The sequence below is a fragment of the Cetorhinus maximus genome, chromosome 3, assembly GCF_964194155.1.
Source record: "Cetorhinus maximus chromosome 3, sCetMax3.hap1.1, whole genome shotgun sequence".
Classification (NCBI taxonomy): domain Eukaryota; kingdom Metazoa; phylum Chordata; class Chondrichthyes; order Lamniformes; family Cetorhinidae; genus Cetorhinus; species Cetorhinus maximus.
Window position 1 is genome coordinate 163040814 of NC_135881.1, and position 23687 is coordinate 163064500.

The 23687-nt window shown below is 39.9% G+C and overlaps 1 protein-coding gene across 3 annotated transcripts in view; it reads left to right on the plus strand.

The window, feature by feature from the left end:
* Positions 1 to 20348, plus strand: part of LOC144678996 (NAD-dependent protein deacylase sirtuin-5, mitochondrial-like) — a 37120-nt gene extending 16772 nt beyond the window's left edge. For all 3 annotated transcript variants that reach the window (XM_078539183.1, XM_078539181.1, XM_078539182.1), the window contains exons 5-9: positions 89 to 176; positions 657 to 710; positions 3517 to 3640; positions 7904 to 8019; positions 19982 to 20348. In XM_078539183.1, coding sequence (XP_078395309.1) covers positions 89 to 176; positions 657 to 710; positions 3517 to 3640; positions 7904 to 8019; positions 19982 to 20057 — 458 coding nt within the window. In that variant the 3' untranslated portion in view covers positions 20058 to 20348. The remainder of the gene's footprint in view (positions 1 to 88; positions 177 to 656; positions 711 to 3516; positions 3641 to 7903; positions 8020 to 19981) is intronic.
* The last annotated feature ends 3339 nt before the right edge of the window (positions 20349 to 23687 follow it).

Consider the following 23687-nt stretch of genomic DNA (forward strand, 5'->3'; position numbering starts at 1 on the left):
TTAAATATGTTTCTTCAATTTCTTGCTACATTTGTAAGTTGATGTTTTGATGTTGTATATTTTAAACTATCTAATTTTGTTCCTTTAGGCAGTTTATTCAAAACACGCTGTACAAACTGTAAGCACGTAGCAGAGAATTACAGAAGTCCAATATGTCCAGCTTTAGCCGGAAAAGGGTAATGACTTAATAGAACTAACTTTGAGATGTATGTGATGATTCTTTAAAGCTACTGAACACAGTGCAGCTAAGAAACCCAAATTGCGTCTTGACTGTTGTTTGTACTCAGCCTTCCTTCAGAGTTGGAATGCCGGTTTTTGCTGGCATGTCTGAGGGGTAAAAAAATTAAAAACCAGCTTAAAGACTGGGAATACTTTTCAATGCCTTGAGCATGTTCTATCGAATTAATGATTTCTCTTGAGATCTGTGGTTTGCAATGTCCTACCTAACCCTGGATTATTAACTTTTGGGGGTGAAGTGAAGAAAGATATGACAAATCATTTCTTTGGAAATTGGATTAAAACTTGTTTACTGGAAATAAAATGAGAAATTGCTGTAAATTTTGGCAGGTGCACATTGAAATACTGTGTAGAAAAGTGTTTTAAGGAAGCTGAAAATGTTGCTATAATATATTTACATGTATATTTCTTATTTCTAGTGCACCAGATCCCAATACAGAAGATGCCAAAATTCCAGTTGAAAATCTTCCCAGGTAAAAATTTTTATACCCTGATCATAGAACACATTACTATACAAAATGTAATGATACACCAGAATTAGGCTCAGGAGTAAGCTATTCAGCCCCTCAAACTGCTCCACCACTCAATAAGATCATGGCTGATCTGAGTGTGGCCACAACTCCACTTCCCTGTCTGCACCCTATAACCCGTGACTCCCTTGACAATCAAAAATCTATCTAACTCAGACTTGAATATATTCAATGACTCAGATTCCACAGTTTGCTGGGGAAGAGAATTCCACAGACTAACAACCCGCTGAGAGAAGAAATTACACTTCCTCTCAATCTTAAATGGCAGATCCCTAATTTTTAAACTGTGTCCCCTAATTATAAACACCAACACAAGGGAAACACCCTCTTGGCATCTATCCTCTCAAGCCCCCTCAGGATCTTTTATGTTTCAATAAGATCACCTCTCATTCTACTAATCTCCAGTGAGTATAGGCTCAACCTTTCTTCATAAGATATCCCCTTCATCCCAGGAATCTGTCAAGTGAACCTTCTCTGAACTGCTTCTAATGCAGTTATATCCTTTCTTAACTAAAGAGACCAAAATTGTACAAAGTACTTGATGTGATCTCACTAAGGCCCTGTACAGCTGTAGCAACACTTCCCTACTTTTATACTGTTATGGCATGGTGAATGGTAAATGCCAAGCTGCTCAAATTCCAGAGGAAAACTTGAAACAGCTGTCAAAACGTTTTTTTTTGCAATTTGTATATTACGAGGAGTGGTTCTGAAATCAAGAAATGATTTCCCCAACTAATTGTGATGATTTTATAGTAAAGTAAAGATTTATTAACAGAATGAAGGAAAAAAACACTTACATTTAAACACAAGAATAGCTTCACACAGTAAACAGTACTTTAAAACAGTTCCACAAATCTTAACTACTTTCAGAGCTAACCTTTCCTTTTTCTGTTAAGCAACAATCCTTATAGATTTAAAATCTATAGCAGTCCAGTAATTTCACCAGAATGCTATTTTTTCTTGGGGTGTCCCCTGAGGCTGACAGCAACTGATTCTTTGTCTGGCCTTGTTCACACTATCTTCTGGGAGTTCTGGCCAGCTAGCCTCCTGTCTTCTGGGAGATCTAAGCAGCAGCAGCACCACCCACTGCCCCCAACCCACTGACATAGGCTTCAGGATTTCCTTAAATGCATTTCTTCCCTTTGATCTTGTTTCAACCAGTCTCTTCAGAAATGCTTTCTTCCCAGAATTGATTAAATCGTTCTTTACTTTAGCTCTTAGACTTGTAAAAGCAAACTTACCCTATCTTTACCTCATTTCCTTATACCTTTTTACAACCTGCATATACCCGCCTTTGAACTAAAACAATACAATCAAACTATTCCTGTTGTTGCTTTTATGTAAAACTCTGAAGTTCTTCTTGGTTCATTAACATATCAAAACCTCTTCTTATTGTTGACTTTAGACCCTTGCCATCACTCTAGCTCTTAATCAAATTACAGCCCAACTTCCAGTATATAAGAAAATATGCCAGGGTTATTACTAGAAGAAAAATATTACAATTTCTTGTTTTCTTGACAATACCCTGTTCTGCTTGCAATAAACACCAACATTCCATTTGCCTTTCTAATCACTTGTACCTGTCTACTAACTGTATATATAAAAAACAACTTGCTGACAAAGAACAACTTGAATTTAGATGGCATTTAGTCACATCTCTTGGAGCTTTTCAGCATGAATTACTTTTTTAATATGGTGACTTGTTTAATATAGACTTGATCCAGTGTAGTTTTCAAATATCCTAATGGAGCACCTCCATAATTCAGTTTTGCAGGATTGTTAAATCTGTTTACCCTGCAAGGAGGGCAAAGTGCCTCTTGCTGCTTTTGCCTACCTCAGGAATGGAATTGGCAGAGCCCTGGGATATTTGTTGCTTGGCTAGTTGGCTGGCAAAAGGTATATGATCAAGGGATGATAAAGATTAAGGCAAGGGAGGAAAGAGCATTATCTGCGAGAAACAAATTGTTCATTCTGTGTTGATTGATCAGAAGTGCTGGGTGAAAGATTATTATATGATCTACAATACTATTTCTCTGCACATTTTAGTCCTCCAACCCCAGCGTATTTGGGCCCCTCCACACCACCATGGTAGCCTGTCCTTCAATGACTTGCTCCCTCTTTGCCATCTCCCTGCCTTCAAAAGTCTACTCAAGACTCACTCTCTGTTGCTAGCATTTTTACACTCTTGACAATCTTGGTCCTTCTTTTCCCACCTGACTTTGTGTACATTCAGTGTCTGTTACCCTACAAACTGCTTTGAAATATTGTGTTGTATGTAGTGAGTGCTGTTGAAGGTTGTTGACTTTCCTCAGCAGATTAAATAAACTGAGAATATATGATCATGCATGTGAATGATCCAGATGTTCTTTTGTTAATTTGGTTTCTGCTCTTCTCAGCCCTATGTGTTATAGACGAATGTGTGGAACGTGTTACAAATGCACAAGGAGGAAGTAATTTTAATGGGCAGTTTTTAATTGTTTTTAAGGGGCAGGACTATTGGCTCAACACATTGAGGTGCTACTAAAGAATTGGACATAGGTTTTGTCCCTATTCTGCTCTCACTTTACAATAATCCATGTGCTGGATTTCCATCTGTTAATTTGTGGTGGTCTTCCAGGGTCTTCTGGAAGCTGGTACAAAAAATCTGAGAGTATGGAACAGCTTTTCCCTACAAATGGAATATCAAAACACCTATATATGATAAAGAACTATTTGTTGAAGAGTTTAATTTTCTATGTTATTTCTTTAGGTGTGAAAAATTTGGTTGCAATGGTCTACTTCGTCCACATGTGGTGTGGTTCGGAGAGACCCTAGATTCTGATATACTGATGGAAGTGAACAAAGAGCTTGAGATCTGTGACCTTTGCCTTATAGTAAGTATATATTTTCTTCAGTTACTGCATAGACAGGATTGTTTTCTGAATGTGACCCCATTTCAATGGGAATGATAAGCCAATGTTCCCTTGATACTGAAAAATGTTAACAAATGCAAGAGCAAGTAGTTCACATTTGACTCACAAAACTAGTAGCATGGTGACCAGTGCCTGTTGTAGCTGATAATTGTTGAGACTCCACATTTCAGTGGCATAACTTGTAACTGGCGTAAAGTACTATGAAACCCATCCTAGAAATTCATGTTTGTTATTTATAATTTTCGCAATGCTTGCTTTTAAAAACTCAAATCAAGGACAGAAAAGGACACCATGAAGTTATGCAATGACACTGCTTTATTTCTGACTGGCCAACTATTAAACAGGAAAGGGTCTTTGGAAGGTATCTTCCACATTCAGTAGCAGAAACCTCGTAGGTTCTGGATAAGGTACACACAGATACAAAGTGGAAAATGTCTTCCTTTCAAAATCAAACTGATCATCCTACAAGATATTGCTGATATTGGAATACTCCCCCGGGACTTAATAGACATCTGCTGCAAACCAAGGTCTGCCTTTGTTCATTCAGTGCTCATATTATCTTCCCAGTTAGGAGTCTTTATGGAAATGAACTACATATATGCCCCTTCCTTCCTGTTTCTTTTTTGTTACAGAGCAGACTTGGAAAAACAACCTCCGCCATCAATGCCAACAGAGTTTTTGAATCTAGTATTGCAGACTTGTCTGTCAAGCTATTGCAAAATGCCCCCAGAAATACTTTGCTGGTCCACTTTGTTTCAGCTAGATAAGTCAGTGAACTGGTATTGAAATGGAAGACTGATCAACAGTGATGTTTCTCAATTTCATCTCCAAGATGTATACTTTGTGCACTTTTCAGATGGCTCAGTGAATTCATCTAGTGAATGTTGAGCCATACAGAGCAAGTAGATCCTGATGTTTCATTTGACTAAAAGGTGTAGGAAAATAACCGACTTGGATTGTGTTTTTTCATCAAGTGAAAACTAGAACTTACTGTTGTGACGACGAAGACTCACATTTGAGAGAGATGGGATGTAAAGTAAATATAAATTATCTCTTGGACTTAACGTATGAATTGAATGGTGATTCACTCTCAAGCCTGTTCTGTCATTCAGTTAAATCATGGTTAGTCAGTATCTTAACTCAATTTACTTGGACTGGTTCCATATCTCTTAGTCTTTGTTGGACAAGAATATTATCAATCTATGTTGAAATTCAATTGACTTAGTCTCAGCAACTTTTTATGGGAAAGTTACAGATTTCCACTACACTTTGTGAAGAAGTGATTGTTTCCTGATGTCATCTGCCCCTCAATAGCCTAGCTTCAATTTTAAGGCTATGTACCCTTCTCGATTATAACATCAGAAGAAATAGTTTGTCTCCCTATCAATTCTTCCTTTTAATCATAACCTCAATTAGATCACCATTTAATCTTATATTTTCAAGGAATTCCAAGTGTACTCTATGCAACCTATCCTCAATTTAACTCTCAACTCCAGGATCATTTTGACAAATCTGCTCTGCACCCTCACCAAGAATATTGCTGAAAAAGACATGCTATCAAAGCTTTTCATCTTGCACTTGTCAGGACAGCTCATAAGAAATTACCAACAGTAAAGGGGGAATGGTAATTTATACTGCATGTATAGAGTGCTGATTGGTGGAATGCAGTATGGAACAGTTAACTGCCCAACTTTGTTCAAATTCAAACCAAACAGGTTGACTCTGATTAGTCAAGGCATTGCCTCGATGAATGAACCAGGGAATGACTGTTCCCCAAGCTTTTGTTTAGTTGAAAAAGGCTCAATGTGTGGACATGTTCCTTCTGTCTGCAAAGAACAGGGCGCTATGTGTGTAAGCCACACTGCAAGCCTGACTGATGATAAATTGTTTTTCAGTGTAATTCTTTGCACAATGATTGTTTAGCAAGTGTTGTCCAGTGGCAGAATCACATCTAATGTTGGACACTGTATTTTGAATTTTGCAAACATGGGCTCCTTGGGTACGGTCAGTACTTGCTTGTTGCGAACAGCCGGAGGAGCGCGCTGTTTGAAGCGATCTGCCAGTTGTTGGGATGTATAGCCTATATACCTGGCATCACACCAGCACTGAAATTTCTATACAATGTTACTTATTTGTGTGATAGGCAGAACATCTTTTTGGCTTAACAGCATACGACGGCTAGCTTCACGAGTTGTTCAAGTTACCTTTCCTGCGGTGCAATGCCTGGAACTGAACGCAAATGTGTTCTAACCAGAGCTTTACACAACTGTCGCATAACTTCCATCCTTTTATTACAATCCTCTTGATGAAAGCTAACAGTTAATTAGCCCTTCAATTTTTATTTTAATCAGTGCACTAATTTTTGTGATTTCTGTACATCGACTTCTAAATTTCTCTGCTCATTCACAGTCCCCAGCTCTTTAGCAGTTGGATCAGAGTATTTTCTCTCTTGAGCCCAAAGTGGATGACCTCACACTTATGATTTTGCCTGTTCGTTTAATCTATCAATGTTCTATTTCCACTTGCTGCTCTCGCCTACATTGCTTACTGTGCTAGCTACCTTGGTGCCATCATTTGGATAAATAGTTCTCTCTTCCTTCAGCTAATTATAAAAATAGTAAAATCTGAGGACTCAGTACAGATTTGGGAGACATCACTGGTCACATTCCGCCATCAAGTGTACATATGCATTATCAATACTGTCATCTACCTCCGACCCAATTCCCTGTCCATAGCAATAAGTTGTCTCCAATTCCATGGGCCTCCCTTTTTCCTAATGGTCTATTCTATGGAACCTTATTGAATCCCTTCTGAAAGTCTATAACATTGAGAGACACTACTATAGTGGTCTCTTCAAATAATTCAGCCAGATTAGACAAACGTGACTTGACCTTGACAAACCTATGCTGGATCTCTTGAGTTTATATTTGTCAAAATTCTCTGGCACTCTGTCCCTAAAGCAGACTTAGAAATATTATTGCAAGGCTAGGTTAACAGCCCACAATTTCTCAACGACAGACCTTAAACTATAGTCTATAGTTTCCTACTTTCTGCATCCCACCTTTTTGAAATAAGAGCATTATATTAGCATTTTTCCAATCCACTGGAACCTTTCCAGAATCCAGGGAATTTTGAAATATTATAGCCAATGCATCCACTGTCTCCGATGTCACTTCCTTTAAGACCGTGGGATGTAGGCCATCAGGTCCTGGGACTTGTCACCCTTTAATCCCAATAGTTTGCTCAGTATGTTTTCTCTAGTAATGGTAATTGTTCTAAGTTCCTCCTTCTCTATATCCTCTGTACCTGTTACTATTGGGGTGGTACTAGTGTCCTCCACTGTTAAAACTGAGGCAAAATATTGATTAAGTGTCTCTGCTATTTCTGTGTTCCCCACTATTAACTCCCCAGTCTCATCTTCCAAGGGACCAATATTCACTTTAGCTACTCTCTTTCCTTTTATATACTTGTAGAAGCTTTTGCTATCAGTTTTTACATTTTGCGCTAGTTTTCTTTCATTATTTACCTTTGCTCTTTTTATTATTTTTTTAGTAACCCTTTGTTGATCTTTAAAAGTTTCCCAATCTTCCAGCCTGCCACTGACCTTTGCAATTTGGTATGCCTTAGTTTTTGCCTTTAAGTTATCTTTAACATCCTTGCTAAAGAGATGTTTCTTGTGTGATCTCTCTTCTGTGATATACCAGGATTGAGTTTCTAATATGCCACATTAAATATGTTTGACCTGCACGCTAATAAAACTCTCCACTTCTAATCCTATCGGCTAATGAAAGGGAGGTGGTGGCAATGTGGTATCGTCATTGGACTGGTTCAAATCCCGCTACGGCAGATGGTGGAATTTGAATTCAATAAAAATCTGGAATTAAAGGTCTGATGATGACCATGAAACCATTGTCGATTGTTGTAAAAACCCATCTGGTTCACTATTGCCCTTAGGAGAAGGAAATCTGCCGTCCTTATCTGTTCTGGCCTACATGTGACTCCAGATCCACAGCAATGTGGTTGACTCTCAAATGCCCCCTGAACAAGGGCGGTTAGGGATGGGCAATAAATGTTGGTCCGGCCCGCATCCCATGAACAAATTTTTTTTTTTAAAAACGTCCAGCAGCTTGTCCTCTGAAATTTTCTGTGGCAATTTAGTCTTGCTCCAGTTTCAATACAGGTGAAGGTTGTATACTTAAATAAATCTTTTGAAATTGTTCTAAGGTTGGGACCTCATCGATCGTTTATCCCGCAGCATTGTTTGCTCCCCAGGTAGCTTCGAGGGGTGTGCCAGTAGCAGAGTTCAATACTGTTGTCACAGAAGCCACCACAAAATTCAGGTATGTAGATTTTCCAATACTATGTTGCAGACATGGCCTTTGCAAGCATACATAAGCGTGTACAATTTTTAATCCACTGGTGTGAAGAAAATTAGTCCTTTCAAGGTACTGGCCTGATTCTGCTGCTTTAGAGGATGGAACTCTGCTATGGCAGGAATCCTCAATAGTTTGGTGAGATCAAGACTTCCCACTCACAAAGCAGCAACAGACCTCCAGTCGGCGATGATGCAAAATGCCAGTGGGATCTGAGAACAGGAAAGCAAAACACCAGTGAGGACTCGATGGGATAGATATAGAAAAATAATTTCCACTGGTAGAGAAATCAAGAACGATGGGACATAATTTCAAAATTTAAAGTTAGTCTAAATAGGAGGGAAATCAGCTCTTTTTCACACATGACAGTACAATTTTCCTTTATTTAGCAACCCTCCCCACCATCTCCACCCAAAAAAAAATGTTGTGGATGCTGCCACAATTAAGGCTTTCAAGATTGATTTTTTTTTTTGGATTAAGGTATTAAGGAATATGGCGCTACGGTAGGCAAAAGGAGGAAACATACAGATCAGCCATGATCTAATTGAATGGCTAAGCAAGCTCAAGGACTTGAAAGACCTGTTGATCCTGTGAATTGTAGGGAATTGCCTTTTAATTACTATTCCCCCTTATCAATGCACACTTAAACCTTTTTAAAATATCATGCTGTTTGACTAACTGGAAGTTCTCCATCACAGTTAAAGTATCTTAAAAACAATCAGAACTCATGCTATAGATTTGCATGATCCAGCAGTGTGTGGAGAATGCCAGGGATTGAAATATACCATTGACTTTGTGTTTAACATAAATGAAGCATTAGAATTAATAATAATGTTGGAAGCATTAGACTTTAGGAACATGCAGCAAATCTGGTTGAAATTTGCAAGCATATAATGTAATGGAAACATCAGACTACCTCCAGTCTCTATGACTAAAGAAAGAAAGCCCCATTCAGTTAGTTATAATCTCTCTGCCCTGGTACCATCTTGGTAAATTTTTTTTTGCGCATATCATTCTATGTCTTATATGCAGCTCAGAACTATGTACAGCACCCACCAAGCGTGAGCTGACCAGGATCCTATACAAGTTCAATAAAACTTCTCTATTTTTGAACCTGCCCCCTGAAATAAATCCCAGTGGTTTAACATGTTTAATTGCTTTTCTGACCTATAATGGTGCTTTTCATGTTTTGTGCACTTGTATCCCTAGAACCTCTTGCTGTTTTATTCCGTTCGCTTGTTAAAGTTCATTTGTCACTTAACTACCCAGCCTGCAAGGACTGTGGTCTAGAGCGGAGAAGGTCAATTCGCACAGGAGGTCATTAGGTCTGTCATATCTGTGCCAGCTCTCTGCAGGCTAGTCCCACTCACCAACCCTTTCCCCATAGGCCTGTGATTTTTTTTTAACCCCTTCAGGTGCTTGTCAGATTTCCTTTTGGAAGCTATGATTGAATCTGCCTCTGTTACTCTTTTCAAACAGTACATTCCAGATCATAACCACGCACTGTTTAAAAAAGAGTTGACTCTCTCACCAATATGAACAATTTCTCCCTCCATTGTCTGGACCCCTCATGACTTTGAACACCTCTATCAAATCTCCTCTCAATCTTGTGTCTTCTCTTGTCATCTCTTTGGAGAACAGCCCCAGCTTCACCAATCTATCCACGTAACTGAAGTATTTCAACCCCTGAATCATTGTGTAAATCTTTTCTGCACCCTCTCTAAAGCCTTTAGGCCCTCTGTAAAGCCTTCACGTCCTTCCTAAAGTGCGGTGCCCAGAATTGGACACACTAGTCCAGTTGAGTAATGATAAATGTCCATAATAACTTCCTTAGTTTTGTGTTCTATGCCTCTATTTATGAAGCCCAGGATCTCACGTGCCTTTTTAACCACTTTTTCTCCGTCTGCCCTGCCACCTGCAACAATTTGTGCACATGCACCCCTAGGTGTCTCTGTTCCTGCACCTACTTTAGAATTATATCCTTTATTTTATATTGTCTCTCCTTGCTTTGCACACCAAAATGCTTCACTTGGCACTTCTATGTTAAATTGCATCTGCCGTATGTCCACCCAATCCACGAGCCTATGTCCTCTTGAAGTCTATCACTATCCTCCCAGTTCACTATTCTTCAAAGTTTTGTGTAATTTGCAAGGTTTGAAATTCCTAAATCTAAGTCATATTAATATGGAAAAGCAGCAGTCTTAGTACTGATCCTCGAAAACCGCATTGTATACTTTCCCCCAATCTGAAAACCAACCATTCACTACCTTGTTTCTCATCATTCAACCAACTTTATATCTGTGCTGCCACTGTCGCTTTTATCCCACGGGCTTCAACTTTGCTGACGGCCTATTATGTGGCACTTTATCAAACCACCTTTTGGAAGTCCATGAGCACCGCAGCAACCACATTACCCTCGTCAACCTTCTGTGTTACTTCATCAAAAACTTCAAATCAAGTTAGTTACACTCAAAATAAAAAAACAGAAAATGCTGGGAATACTCAGCAGGTCAGGCAACACCTCTGGAGAGAGAAACAAATTTAACATTTCAGGTTGATGCCTGGCCTGCTGAGTATTTCTAGCACTTTCTAATTTTATTTCAGATTTCCAACATCCATTGTATTTTGCTTTTGTTTTTGTAATAGAAGTTTGACACAATTTGCCTATAACAAATCTGCCTGCTTTCCCTAATTAATCCAAACTTGTCCAAGTGACTGTTAACTTTTGTCCCAGATTATCATTTCTAAAAGCTTTCCACAACTGAGGTGAAACTGATTGGCCTATAGTTGTTAGGTTCATCCTTGAGTCCTTTTCCTGATCAAGCGTGTAACATTTGCAATTCTCCAGCCCTCTGGAATCACCCTTATATCCAAGGAGGATTGGAAGATTATGGCCAGTATCTCCTCAATTTCCATATTTATTTTTCTCAGCATCCTCGGATGCATCCCATCCAGTCCTGATGATTTGAGTACAGCCAACCTCTCTGGTGGTACCTCTTTTTATCAATTTCTAGCCTATCTATTATCTCATCTACCTCCTCTTTCATTATGACTCTGGTAGCATCTGCTTCTGTGGTAAAGACCATGTGTAGCTCTTGTTTTTAATCCGTAATCAGCTCCAGCCCTCCTGTTATGAACCACGTACTAAATATTTGCCAACGGAAGACTTTTGAATTATCCTTTGTTAACTGCCAGTCTCTTCTCATTCCCTTTGGGTTTTCTTTCACTTCCTCTCTGACCTTTATATTCAGTTGGTTCTCACTTGTATTATCAGCTGGTCTTTTTCTGCTTCATATTACTCTCTATCAAAAGGGGTACAGTAGCATAGTGGTTGTGCTGCCACATTAGTAATCTAGGGAAGGTGAGCTCAAATCCCATCATCACAGTTTGAGCATTTGAATTCACTTTCTCATGGGATATTTATCATCATTTGAATCATGCTGGGACCAGTGTTCTGGTGAGTCTTATAACTAGGGCAATAGAGGGGGCTTTAAACTAAATGATGGGGAGAAGGGATCATGTGAGAGGAGATGTGGTAAATCAAAGGGAAACAATGAGGTAATAGGCCAGGTAGCAAATTTGACTAATGACAACCAGAGTGTTGCAGGAAGGGACAGAGTGTACAAACTTAAGATTGCACCATCAGATAAAGCCAGGGAGACTGCAAAAATGGTAAAAGACAGAGTTAGAGGCTCTGTATCTGGATGCGCACAGAACTTGTAACAAAATGGATGAATTGTGAGCACAGATAGAATAAATATATATGACTTGATGACCATTACAGAAAAATGGTTGCAAGGTGATTAACATTGGGACCTGCATATTCAAGGATACATGACATTTCTGAAGGTCAGGAAGCTAGGAAAAGGTGGTTGGATAGCTTGGTTAATTGAGGATGACAGCACAGTAATGAGAGATGACCTTAGCTTGAAAGAGCAAGATGTAGAATCAGTTTGGGTAGAAATAAGAAACAGGAAAGATAAGAGGTCACTTATGGGAGTAGTTTATAGGTCCCCTAACGATGGTTACACTGTAGGACAGTATACAGCAAGAAATAAATGGGATGTATAAGACAGTATACAGGAAGAAATAAATGGGGCAAGTAACAAAGATCATGGGTGACTTCAATCTACACGTAGATTGGGCGAAGCAGATTGGCAAAGGTAGCTTGGAAAATGAGTTTATGGAGTGTATTCAGGGCAATTTCTTAAGAGCAGTACAGTCGAGAGCCAACCAGAGAGCAGGCTATTCCAGACCTGGTAATATGCAATGAGACAGGATTAATCAATAATCTCATGGTAAAGGAGCCTCTAGGCGACAGCAATCATAGCATGATAACACGAATTTCATGTTCAGTTCAAAGGGGAGAGGTTTGGTTCTAAGACTAGTGTTTTAAACCTAAAGAAAGGTAACTATAAGGGTATGAAGGTAGAGCTAGCCAAAGTGAACTAGGAAACTGGGTTAAAAGGTAGGACAGTCGAGATGTAGGAATTTTTCCCTCAGCAGGCAGGCACACGCCTGACCCGAATGGGAGAAAAATAGTGCGCAATGACGTTGGGCAAGCATCCCAATGTCATTGCGCACTCTGGTGATATTCCACTTGGCAAGCGCGAGTGAGAAGTGGCAGCGTGCCTGCCGACAATTAAGAGGCCTATTAAGGCCCTTAATCAATTAATTAAATGGAAATTTTCACTGCCCATCCAACTGTTCGGTTGGCGGGTGAACGAATAGGCCAAGCGACCTTTGCATTTTTTGCGAACCCTCATCCACAGGCCGGGTGAGGTTTTGACCAGTGATTTAAAAATAAATAAAAACTTTTAAAGCTCATATTTTTAACATGTCCCTGCTCATGTGACAGAGCCACATGAGGGGACATGTTTTTCAATTGTTTGTTTTTAATGTTAAAATCTTCAGCTCCCTGAGGCAGCTCTGCGCCTTCAAGGAGCTATCACTGAGCGCGCACGCGCTAAATTCTGCGTTCACATGAATCACGTACTGAGTGTTGCAGTACGTGATTCAAGCTGGCTGGCTTTTAATTGGCCAACCAGCATGAAATCATGAGCGGTGGTCGGTTTCGCGGCTGCACTCAGACCTGCCCACTGCACCCACTCGATGAGGTAAAAATCCTTCCCGTAGCGGCAGACTTTTAAGGAGATATTTAATAACACTCAGCAAAGATTTATCCCAATGAGAAAGAAAGACTCTTTGAGAAGGGTACATCATTGATGGCTAAATAAGTAAGTTAACAATTGTATCAATTTGAAAGAAACGCTGTACAAGTCTGTAAATATTAGTGGTAGGTCAGAAGATTGGACAGATTTTAAGAACCAGCAAAGAATTACTAAAAGAAATAATAGAGGGAGAAAGTAGAGTATGAGAGAAAGCTAGCTATTAATATTAAAACAGTAAGAGTTTCTACAAATATTTAAATAGGAAAAGAGTAACTAAAGTTAGTATTTGTCCTCTAGAGATAGAGAGAGAGAGTCTGAGGAATTGATAATGGAAAACAAGGAAATGGCAGAGGCTTTGAACAGGTTTTTTGTGCCTGTCTTCACTGTAGAAGACTTAGAAAACTTCCCAAAGATACCTTGAAAATCAAGAGATGAAGGAGAGGAAGGAACTTAAAACAATCATCATCACTAGGGAAAAAGTGCTACAAGCATATGAATTAGGAGCAGGAGTAGTCCACTCGGCCCCTCGAGCCTACTCCACTATTCAATAAGATCGTGGCTGATCTGATTGTAACCTCAACCCCACATTCCTGTCTACCCCCAATAACCTTTCACCCCCTTGTTAATCAAGAATCTATTTAGCTCTGCCTTAAAAACATTCAAGGACTCTGCTTCCAATGCCTTTTGAGAAAGGGAGTTCCAAAGACTCACTACCCTCAGAAAATTTCTCCTCATCTCTGTCTTAAATGAGCAACCCCTTATTTTTAAACGGTGACCCCTGGTTCTAGATTCTCCCACGAGAGGAAACATCCTCTCCACATCCACCCTGTCAAGACCTCTCAAGATCTTTAATGTTTCAATCAAGTTGCCTCCTATTCTTCTGAATTACAGTGGAAACATACCTAACCTGTCCAACCTTCCCTCATAAGGCAACCAGCCCAGCCCATTCCTGGTATTAGTCTAGTAAACCTTCTCTGAACTGCTAATGCATGTACATCCTTCCTTAAATAAGGAGACCTTATAATAAGTACTAAATAAGTACTGAACACACTACTCCAGATGAGGTCTCACCAGTGCCCTGTAAAACTGAAGCATAACCTTCCTAATTTTGTAACCAATTCCCCTCACAATAAATGGTAACATTCTATTAGCTTTCCTAATTACTTGCAGTATCTGGCTACTAGTCTTTTGTGATTCATGCACTAAGACACCCAGATCCCTCTGAATGTCAGAGCTCTGCAATCTCTCACCATTTAGATAATAAGCTTTTTTATTCTTCCTGCCAAAATGGACAAGTTCACATTTGCCCACATTATACTCCAGTTGCCAGATCTCTGCTCACTCATTTAACCTATCTATGACCTTTTGTAGCCTCCTTATGTCCTCTTCACAATTTCCTTTCTATCTTTGTCATCAGAAAATTTAGCAACATTCCTTTGGTCCCCCTCATCCAAGTCATTTATATAAATTGTAAAAAGTTGAGGCCCCAGCACTGATCCATTTAGCACACCGCTCGGTACATCCTGCCAACCAGAAAAAGACCCATTTATGCCAACTCTCTGCTTCCTGTTAGCTAGCCAATCTCCTGTCCTTGCTAATATGTTACCCCCTACACCTTGACCTTTTATTTTCCGCAATAACCTTTGATGTGGCACCTTATCAAATGCCTTCTGGAAATCTAAGTACAGTACATCCACCAGTTTCCCTTTATCCACAGCATATGTGACTCCTTCAAAGAACTCCAATAAATTGGTTAACTTGATTTCCCTCCTACAAAACCATGTTGCCTCTGAATGATTGTCTATAATTTTTCTAAGTGCCTGCTATAACATCTTTAATAATAGCTTCTAACATTTTCCCTATGACAGATGTTAGGCTAACTGGCTTGTAGTTTCCTTTCTGTCTCCCTCCCTTTGAATAAAGGAGTTACATTTGTTATTTTCCAATCTAATGGAACATTCCCTGAATCTAGTAAATTTTGGAAAATTAAAACTAATGCATCAACTATCTCACTAGCCACTTCTTTCAAGACCTTGGGGTGAAGTCCATCCGGACCTGGGAATTTGTCAGCCCCACTTTGCTCAATACCACTTGCTGGGAAAACTATTAGACCAAGGCAGACAAGTCTCCAGTACCAAATAGCCTGCATCCTAAGATGTTAATAGAAGTGGCTGCAAAGATAGTAGAGGCATTGGTTATAGTGTTCCAAAATTCCTTAGAGATTCTGGAAGGGTCCCAGCGGATTGGAAAATAGCAAGTACACCTTTATTCAAGAAAGGAGGGAGACAAAAAGCAGGAAACTATAGGCCAGTTAGCCTAACATCTGTCATAGGGGAATTACAGATTCCATTATTTAAGGAGGTTATAGCAGAATACTCAGAAAATCATAATGTGATCAGGCAGAGTCAGCATTGCTTTGTGAAAGGGAAATCATGTTTAATTAATTTGAGTTTATTTTGAGGAAATAACAAACAAGGTGGATAAAGGGGAACCTGTAGATGTGGTGTACTTGGATTTCCAAAGATATTTGATAAGGTGCCATATCAAAGGTTACCACACCAAAGTAAGAGCACGTGGTGTAGGGGGACATATAAGCAGGAATAAAGAATGGTTTGCTAACAAACAGAGAGTAGGGATAAATGGGTCTTTTTTGGGTTAGCAAGCTATAACTAGTGGAGTGCCACTGGGATCAGTGTTGGAGCCTCAACTATTTATAATCTATCTAAATGACTTGGATGAAGGGACTGAATGTATTAAAGCTAAATTTGTTGATGACACCAAGATAGGTAGGAAAGTAAATTGTCAAGAGGATGTAGAGAGTCTACAAAGATATATAAATAGGTCAAGTGGGCAAAAATTTGGCAGATGGAGTATAATGTGGGAAAACGTGAACTTGGCCACTTCAGCAGGAAGAATAGAAAAGCAGCATATTATTTAAATGGAGAGAAATTACAGAACTCTGGTACAGAAGGATTTGGGTGTCCTGATACATTAATCACAAAACGTTAGTATACATACACAGCAAGTGATTAGAAAGGCAAATAGAATGTTGGCATTTACTGCAAGAGGAATGGAACATAAAAGTAGAGAAGTTTTAGTGCAGTTATACAGGGCCTTGGTAAGACCACACCTGGAATACTGTGTACAGTTTTTGTCTCCTTATTTGAAAAAGAAAATAAATTCATTAGAAGCAGTTCAGAGGAAGTTCACTCAACTGATGCCAGGAGTGACATGGTTACCTTATGAGGAAAGGTTGAGCAGGCTGCGTCCATACCCAGTGGAATTTAGAAGAATGAGAGGTGATCTTACTGAAACATGTACAATCCTGAAGGGACTTGGCTGGGTGGTTGCTGAGAGGATGTTTCCCCTATGAGGACTCTAGAACTAGGGGACACAGTTTAAGAATAAGAGGCTGAGATGAGAATTTTTTTCTCCTCGAGGGTCATTAGCATGTGGAATTCTCTTCCCAGAAAATAGTGACGGCAGCATTTGACTGAGTGTGGCATCAAGGAGCCCTAGCAAAACTGGAGTCAATGGGAATCAGGGGGAAAACTCTCCACTGGTTGGAGTCATACCTGGCACTAAGAAAGATGGTGGTTGTTGGAGGTCAGTCATCTCAGTCCTTGGACATCACTGCAGAAATTCCTCAGGGTAGTGTCCTTGGCCTGACAATCTTCAGCTGCTTCATCATTGACCTTCCCTCCATCATAAGGTCAGAAAAGGGGATGTTTGCTGATGATTGCACAATGTTCACCATTCACAATTCCTCAGATACTGAAGCAGTCATGTCCATATGCAGGAAGACCTGGACGATATTCAGGCTTGATCTGATAAGTGGCAAGTAACATTTGCACCACACAAGTGCCAGGCAATAACCACCTCCAACAAGAGAGAATCTAACCATCTCTCCTTGACATTAACAGCATTACCATCGCTGAATTCCCCACTATCAACATTCTAGGGGTTTCCATTGACTAGAAACTGAACTGGACCAGCCATACAGATTACAAAAGCAGGTCAGAGGCTGGGAATTCTGCAGCGAGTAACTCGCTTCCTGACTCCACAAAGCATGTCCACCATCTACAAGGCATAGGTTAGGAGTGTGATGGAATACTCTCCACCTGCCTGGATGAGTTCAGCTCCAACAGCACTCAAGAAGCTCAGCGCCATCCAGAGCAAAGCAGCCCACTTGATTGGCACCCCATCCACCACCTTCAACATCCACTCCCTCCTCCGACAAGGCACAGTGGCAGGAGTCTGTACCATCTACAAGATGCACTGCAGCAACTCACCAAGGCTCCTTCAACAGCACCTTCCAAATCTGTGACCTCTACCACTTAGAAGAACCAGGGCAGCAGATGCATGGGAGCATCTCCACCTGGAAGTTCCCCTCCAAACTCCACACCATGGGAACTATATCGCCACTCCTTCATTGTCACTGGGTCAAAACCCTAGAACATCCATTCTAACAGCACTGTGGGTATACTTACAATACAGGGACTGCAGCAGTTCAAGAAGGCAGCTCACCACCACCTCAAGGCCAATTTGGGATGGGCAATAAAAATACTGGCATAGGCAGCACGTTGTGTGAAAGAATAAAAAAAATCCCCCCCCCTGTTCTTCCCCCTCTTGAATACAGTGAATCCAGGAATATTTAGTACCCAGTTTGACCCTTTATTTTGAGCCAGGTTTTTTATCAGCATATTGTATTCCCATGCGGCTGTTTTATTATCTGTAACCTTGTTTATCATTTTCATGCATTTGCGTACGTGTGCTGTAAACCTGAATTAGATCTTATTGTATTTACATTTAGTCTTGCCCTGCATAACATTTTATTATTTCTTACTCTAGTGCTGTCTGTCTCTCCCAATCCTTTGTGAACTTTGCTTCTCCTTTCTAATGCTACATCTTGGTTCCTATTCCCCTGCCAGATTATCTTAAACCATCTCCCTTAACAATTGCAAACCGCTCAACGAAAACATTAGTCCCAGCTCTGTTGAAGTGGAACCCATCTGACCCACCTCCCCAGAATCAGTCGCAGGAACCTAATGTTGCTGCAGCGTCTAAGGGGAGATTTAAGAGGTGTTCAAAATTTTAAAGGGTTTTGATAGAGTAAATAATAGTTTCCACTGGCAGGAGAGTTGTTAAGCAGAGGTCAAAAGCTGGCACAAACAATGGATTGAATGGCCCCTTTGCTGTATGACCCATGAAAATATCACCATATCTGCTTGTTAATTATGTTTTTTCTATGGGTGGTCTAAACATAATTTGAGCAAATTAAATTAGAATTTTTCTTGTGATTCTTTACAGTCTTTGATTCTCCAAGGACTAATCCATAGAATGCCAGTGTTGCAAAATCTGAACCCTTTGGAACAAACCCTCACCCCTCATTTTACTTCATAAAATCTGTTTTAGGGTTGGAATTAATGGTTAGGTTTAGAATCATTTTTTTTAGCAGAACCTTTTTTCAAATTGTTGCTTGGTAGTACAGAACTTGAGTATTGCTGAAAAATGTCTTTATTGATGAGGACAGATACTATATTGGGTTGAATTTCAGGAGCTTGGGGATTTTTTGCCCAGATGAGGGAGTGTATGGATCTGTTTTTGAGTGATTAATAGTCATGACATCAACAGCTTTCAAACTCTCCATGGTGCTTTTGGAGAGGGGTGCTGACAGTTAAATTACTGTAATGCTAATTTTGTGTTTAAAGTATGCTATTTAAAAATCCTATTTTAACCTTAACTATAAAAACTACAAATGATATTTATTAACCAGCTTCCTACCTGCTTTTCTGTCCTTTTTTTTCTATTTCCTGTCAAGCTGGGCACAACTTAAAATAATTACATAATTAATTCTCAATGCTGTTGTGGATTAAGTGGTTGACATTTTGTTTGATCTGGTTGTGTTCGAGTGATCAGTCCAAACAGCGATCAAAGCAATTGGGCTAACATTTGGTAGTGCAACCAGCTGAGAGTGATTGTTGGTGGCAGAGGAAATTAAACTGTTTAAAATCCATTTACTTGGTGTCAGAGCAAGAGTTCAGTAAGATTTGACATTAATTGAAGCAACTTCACTAAATTCCCCCATATGTATATGACTCTTTTTGGCCACTAAAATTTCAGGTTGGAAATGAAGACTAGCTGAAAAAAATGTCTGAAATGTCATGGAGACAGAAACATTTTGATTCTTCCTATATTAATCTACCTGTAATGGGTTGCTTAAAACAACAGTAAGATGAAAATGAAGACATATGGACATTTGAACTAAGATAAGTCAGACTCAGTTTGCATGCTGGGCCTAATCCAACATTCTGGCAGAGGCTACATTTGGCAAAAAGTATTTCTACCAGTGTGTCCAAATAAATTATATCCAAAATATGTACCAGTATAATTTCTGGCCATAAGATCATGCATCTAACCTGTACGAGTGCATGCCTGCCACCAAATTGATCCTTACTCTTTTTAGGCATACCTGGTGGCTGCCTGAAATTGGTAATGAGTCAATTTAAATGGGTAAAGGGTCCCTTCTGTGACATGTGTGGAAACATTAAGTGGAAAATATGTTTTGACCAATTTGCTAGTTTTACAGTGGCCCTTAAAGGTTTGGAGAAGTGTTGTTTGTTTGTGTCACCTTTTGTAGAATGTGGAGGAGCTGTAGTGCCTTCTTCCAGCCCAGTCCTGCCTCTCTTTCCATCTCTCCACCTGCCTGCCCGCAGAGATAAATTGATCTAATTGATGGAATATATTTCTCTTTGCAGATTTTATTTTCAAGGCCCCTGTGGAACAACACTGCCACCAGCACTTGCTCGTCATGAAAGTGAAGTCATTTTTTAAGGAACTTGTATAAATATTTACCGGTCTTCCCAAACAGTGATGAATAGGTCAAGTTATGTTATCAAACGTAGCACTTTAACAAATTGTGGTGCTTTCAGCAATAAGAATCAGTGAGTGACAAAGGACTTATCAACTCATAAATTTAATTACCAGATTAACTGTTTTGTGCTCCTTTGGATTTATAAGGTTGTTCCTTATAAATGCCTGTCAGCTGAATAGTACTGTCAGAACATTCAATCATTGTATTGTACAGAAATGCCTATAAATAAAACAATTGAATAATTTAAATTATTGATGACTCCATTTTGATTGGTCTTTACCTGTGCAATGCTACTCCATATGAAATCTTCATTTAAACTTGTCTCCAATTTCTATTGAAAGTAGATAGTATTTATCTGTTCTATTAGTGTACTTTGCAAAGGTTTTTTTTCACTTGCTTGTAGAATTTGTAACAAGTGTAGATTTTTACTACAGTAACATAAAACTAAATTTAGGTTGCTTTCAGTGTATTGAGTGGAAAGTTAATTGGGAAAGAAGTGATCAAGTAGGATTAGTTTTGCATCTCATACTGCCACTGTACTGCAATGAGTTGCAAGTAGAACGTAGATTACAGCAGGACTTGCAGCAAGCAGTCTATTTTACAGCAAAGACCGTCAGCAAACAATCTACAGAAGCAATACGAGTCTCTACAAACTAGAGTAAACAAGTCATGACCAAAACTGCAGCAACTTCATGTGAAAGCGGTAACGTGCAGAAAATGCTGGAAATAGTCTCAGCAGGTATGGCAACAACTTTGGAGAAAGAAACAGACTTCACATTTCGGGTCTTTGACCTTTCATCAGAACTGGGCAAATTAAAAAATATAATTGGTTTTGAGCAAATGAAAGGGGGAGGATGTGAAAAAACAAAAGGGAAGGTCGGTGATAGGATGGAAGGCAGGAGAGATCATCCTGACTTGGAAATATATCTCAGTTCGTTCACTGTCGCTGGATCAAATTACTGGAACTCCCTCCCCAACAGCGCTCTGGGTGTATTTAGACCACATAGACGGCAGCAGTTCAAGAAGGCGGTTCACCATCACCACCTCGAGGGCAATTAAGGATGGGCAACAAACGCTGGCCTAGCCAGTGACGTCCACACTCCATGAATAGAATTAAAAACAAAACAGCTTTGGGAGAGCTTCCTTTAAAAGGTATTGTAACATCTTTGATTCCAGGATCTGTGTAATCTTTGAAATGGTATTCTCTGAAACTGAAACTTAGCAATATCAATGGGAAGTGTGCAGGAGAGCCCACCATCAGGTGAAGAACCTGGTAAGACTAGGGACGTGAAGGCCCTGCTGACCTTAACCTCATAGCTTCCTTAGAATATTGACGGACAGCAGAGGAAACTAGCAGTAGAAGATTGCAGTCCGGTGGTGGGGGGGTGGGGTCGATGGGGACGGTCCCTAACGTTCTGTAGCATAGCTAGCAGTTGAGGCCAGGGGAGAGCTGAATAGCCTGATATCAGAATAGGAGAGGCCAACTGGTTTCTTGAGGCCATTCAGGGAGCAGGGGGTAAAGGATAGCACTCCTGGCCCACAAGGAATATGAGAACAATAAATCTTTATCATTCTGGCTAGTTGGCACCTCCCATCTCATCAGCTACCAATACAGGCCTCCCCCTCACTTGCAGCTAAATTGAAGTGCCGCTGATGTGTCGAGGCCACAACTTTGGAATGTTACTAAGGCTTTGCAAGAGCCTCATCAATGGCCTGATATCTCCAAAAATTTAGAGGTCAAGCTGCTCAATCTTGATATTTTAACTCCCCCAAACTCAACAACCTCCAGCCCCATCAAGGATGGGATAAAATAGTGACTGATTATTTCTATTATAGAATACTGACATCTACTGACTGAAATCATTTATTTCACATCATCCACTTCCAGATTCAGGTTCCCATTTTGACCTGAAACTTAGAATTACAGATTTTTTTTTGGTTTCTCGGGGAATCGAGGGATATGGGAACAGGAGGGAAAGTGGAGTTGAAGCCCACGATCAGCTGTGATCGTATTGAATAGCAGAGCAGGCTTGACAGGCCCTAGGGTCGTCTACTGCTCCCATTTCTGATCTTGTATTATAGCATTAAAAAAAAAGTCATGCATCCTTATGAAGTGGTTTGGAACCTCAGGACATTACCACAAATGCTTTCCAACCAATTAAGTACTTTTCAAGTGTAGTCTCTAACATATGAAAGGAATTTGACCCATCAGTTCTGATACGGTATTTCCTCTGTGTGAGTCGCTTAGTCTAATCCCGCACTCTGGCATACCATTTACCTTTTTAATCAGAATTTCACAGCACAGAAAAGAGCCTCTTTGGCCCTCGTGTCTGTGCCGGCTCTTTGAAAGAACTATCCAATTAGCAATTAGTCACATTCCCTACTTTTGTCCCATAACCGTCGAATTTTCTCCCCCAAAATTGGACAGACTACTCAGCTGAGGCCTAAAATTTATAGTTTTAAGATAATTTCCTTCCTTTTGTATCATATGCCTCTTTAAAGCCAGGACCCTGTATGCCCTCAACATTTTAATAGCTACTTGGAAAAAAAAAGGGGACTATGATGGATTTGCCTGTTGTTTTTACAGATGATTGTTCAACAAGGAGTTCTCATCTCATATGTGATGTTTAGCTAAATCTTAATTTGCAGATCTGATCGCAAATATTGCAAATTAAGTCATTTTTGATGCAGGCTTTGTGGTGTGCTCACTTGGAGGGACCTGACTCTGTCCTCAAATGTTGAGATTACTTAATGATAGAAGCTTCTCCATTTGGAGCTATCCAGGGTTGTTTTCTTTTCCCATGTGGTGGGGTTCAACTTGCAGGCTCTGAGATTGGCTTTTAGGATGCCTTTGTATCAAAGCTTGGAGAGTCCTTGCTGTGGGTTCCTGTGCCCAGCTGACTGTAGAATAACACTAAGTGGGTTTGGATAGTGATTTTTAGTAAAACTTGACAATTTTTGAACTAGTTTCATTTTATATTTACGGAAATAAGCTAACTGTAATATGTGGCCCCCTGTAGCCATTTCACACTCTGTACCATTTTTTTGTTAACTGCTATATTGATTTTGTATTTAGATACCAGTAAAACACATGATTAAATAAGTGGCGATCCTCAATTAATTGTAATTCAAGATTTAATAATTAACCATTAACTATGATAAAAGATTGGGTTATACTTAAAACTCTAAGCTGTTTTTATATTCCATTCTGCAGTTTTTTTTAATATTATTCATTCACGGGATGTAGACTTCGCTGGCCAGGCCAGCCTAATTTCCCTTGGAAATGTGGTGTGAGCTGCCTGCTTGAACCGCTGCAGCTCATGTGGTGTAGGTACACCCACAGTGCTGTTTGGAAGGGAGTTCAAGGATTTTGACCCAACGACAGTGAAGAAATGGAGATATATTTCCAAATCAGGATGGTAAGTAACTTGGAGGGGAACTTCCAGATGGTGTTCCCATCTATCTGCTGCCCTTGTCCCTCCAGATGGTACCGGTTGTGGATTTGCAAGGTGCTGTTGAAGGAACCTTGGTGAATTCCTGCAGTGCATCTTGTAGATGGTACACACTGCTGCTACTGTGCATTGGTGGTG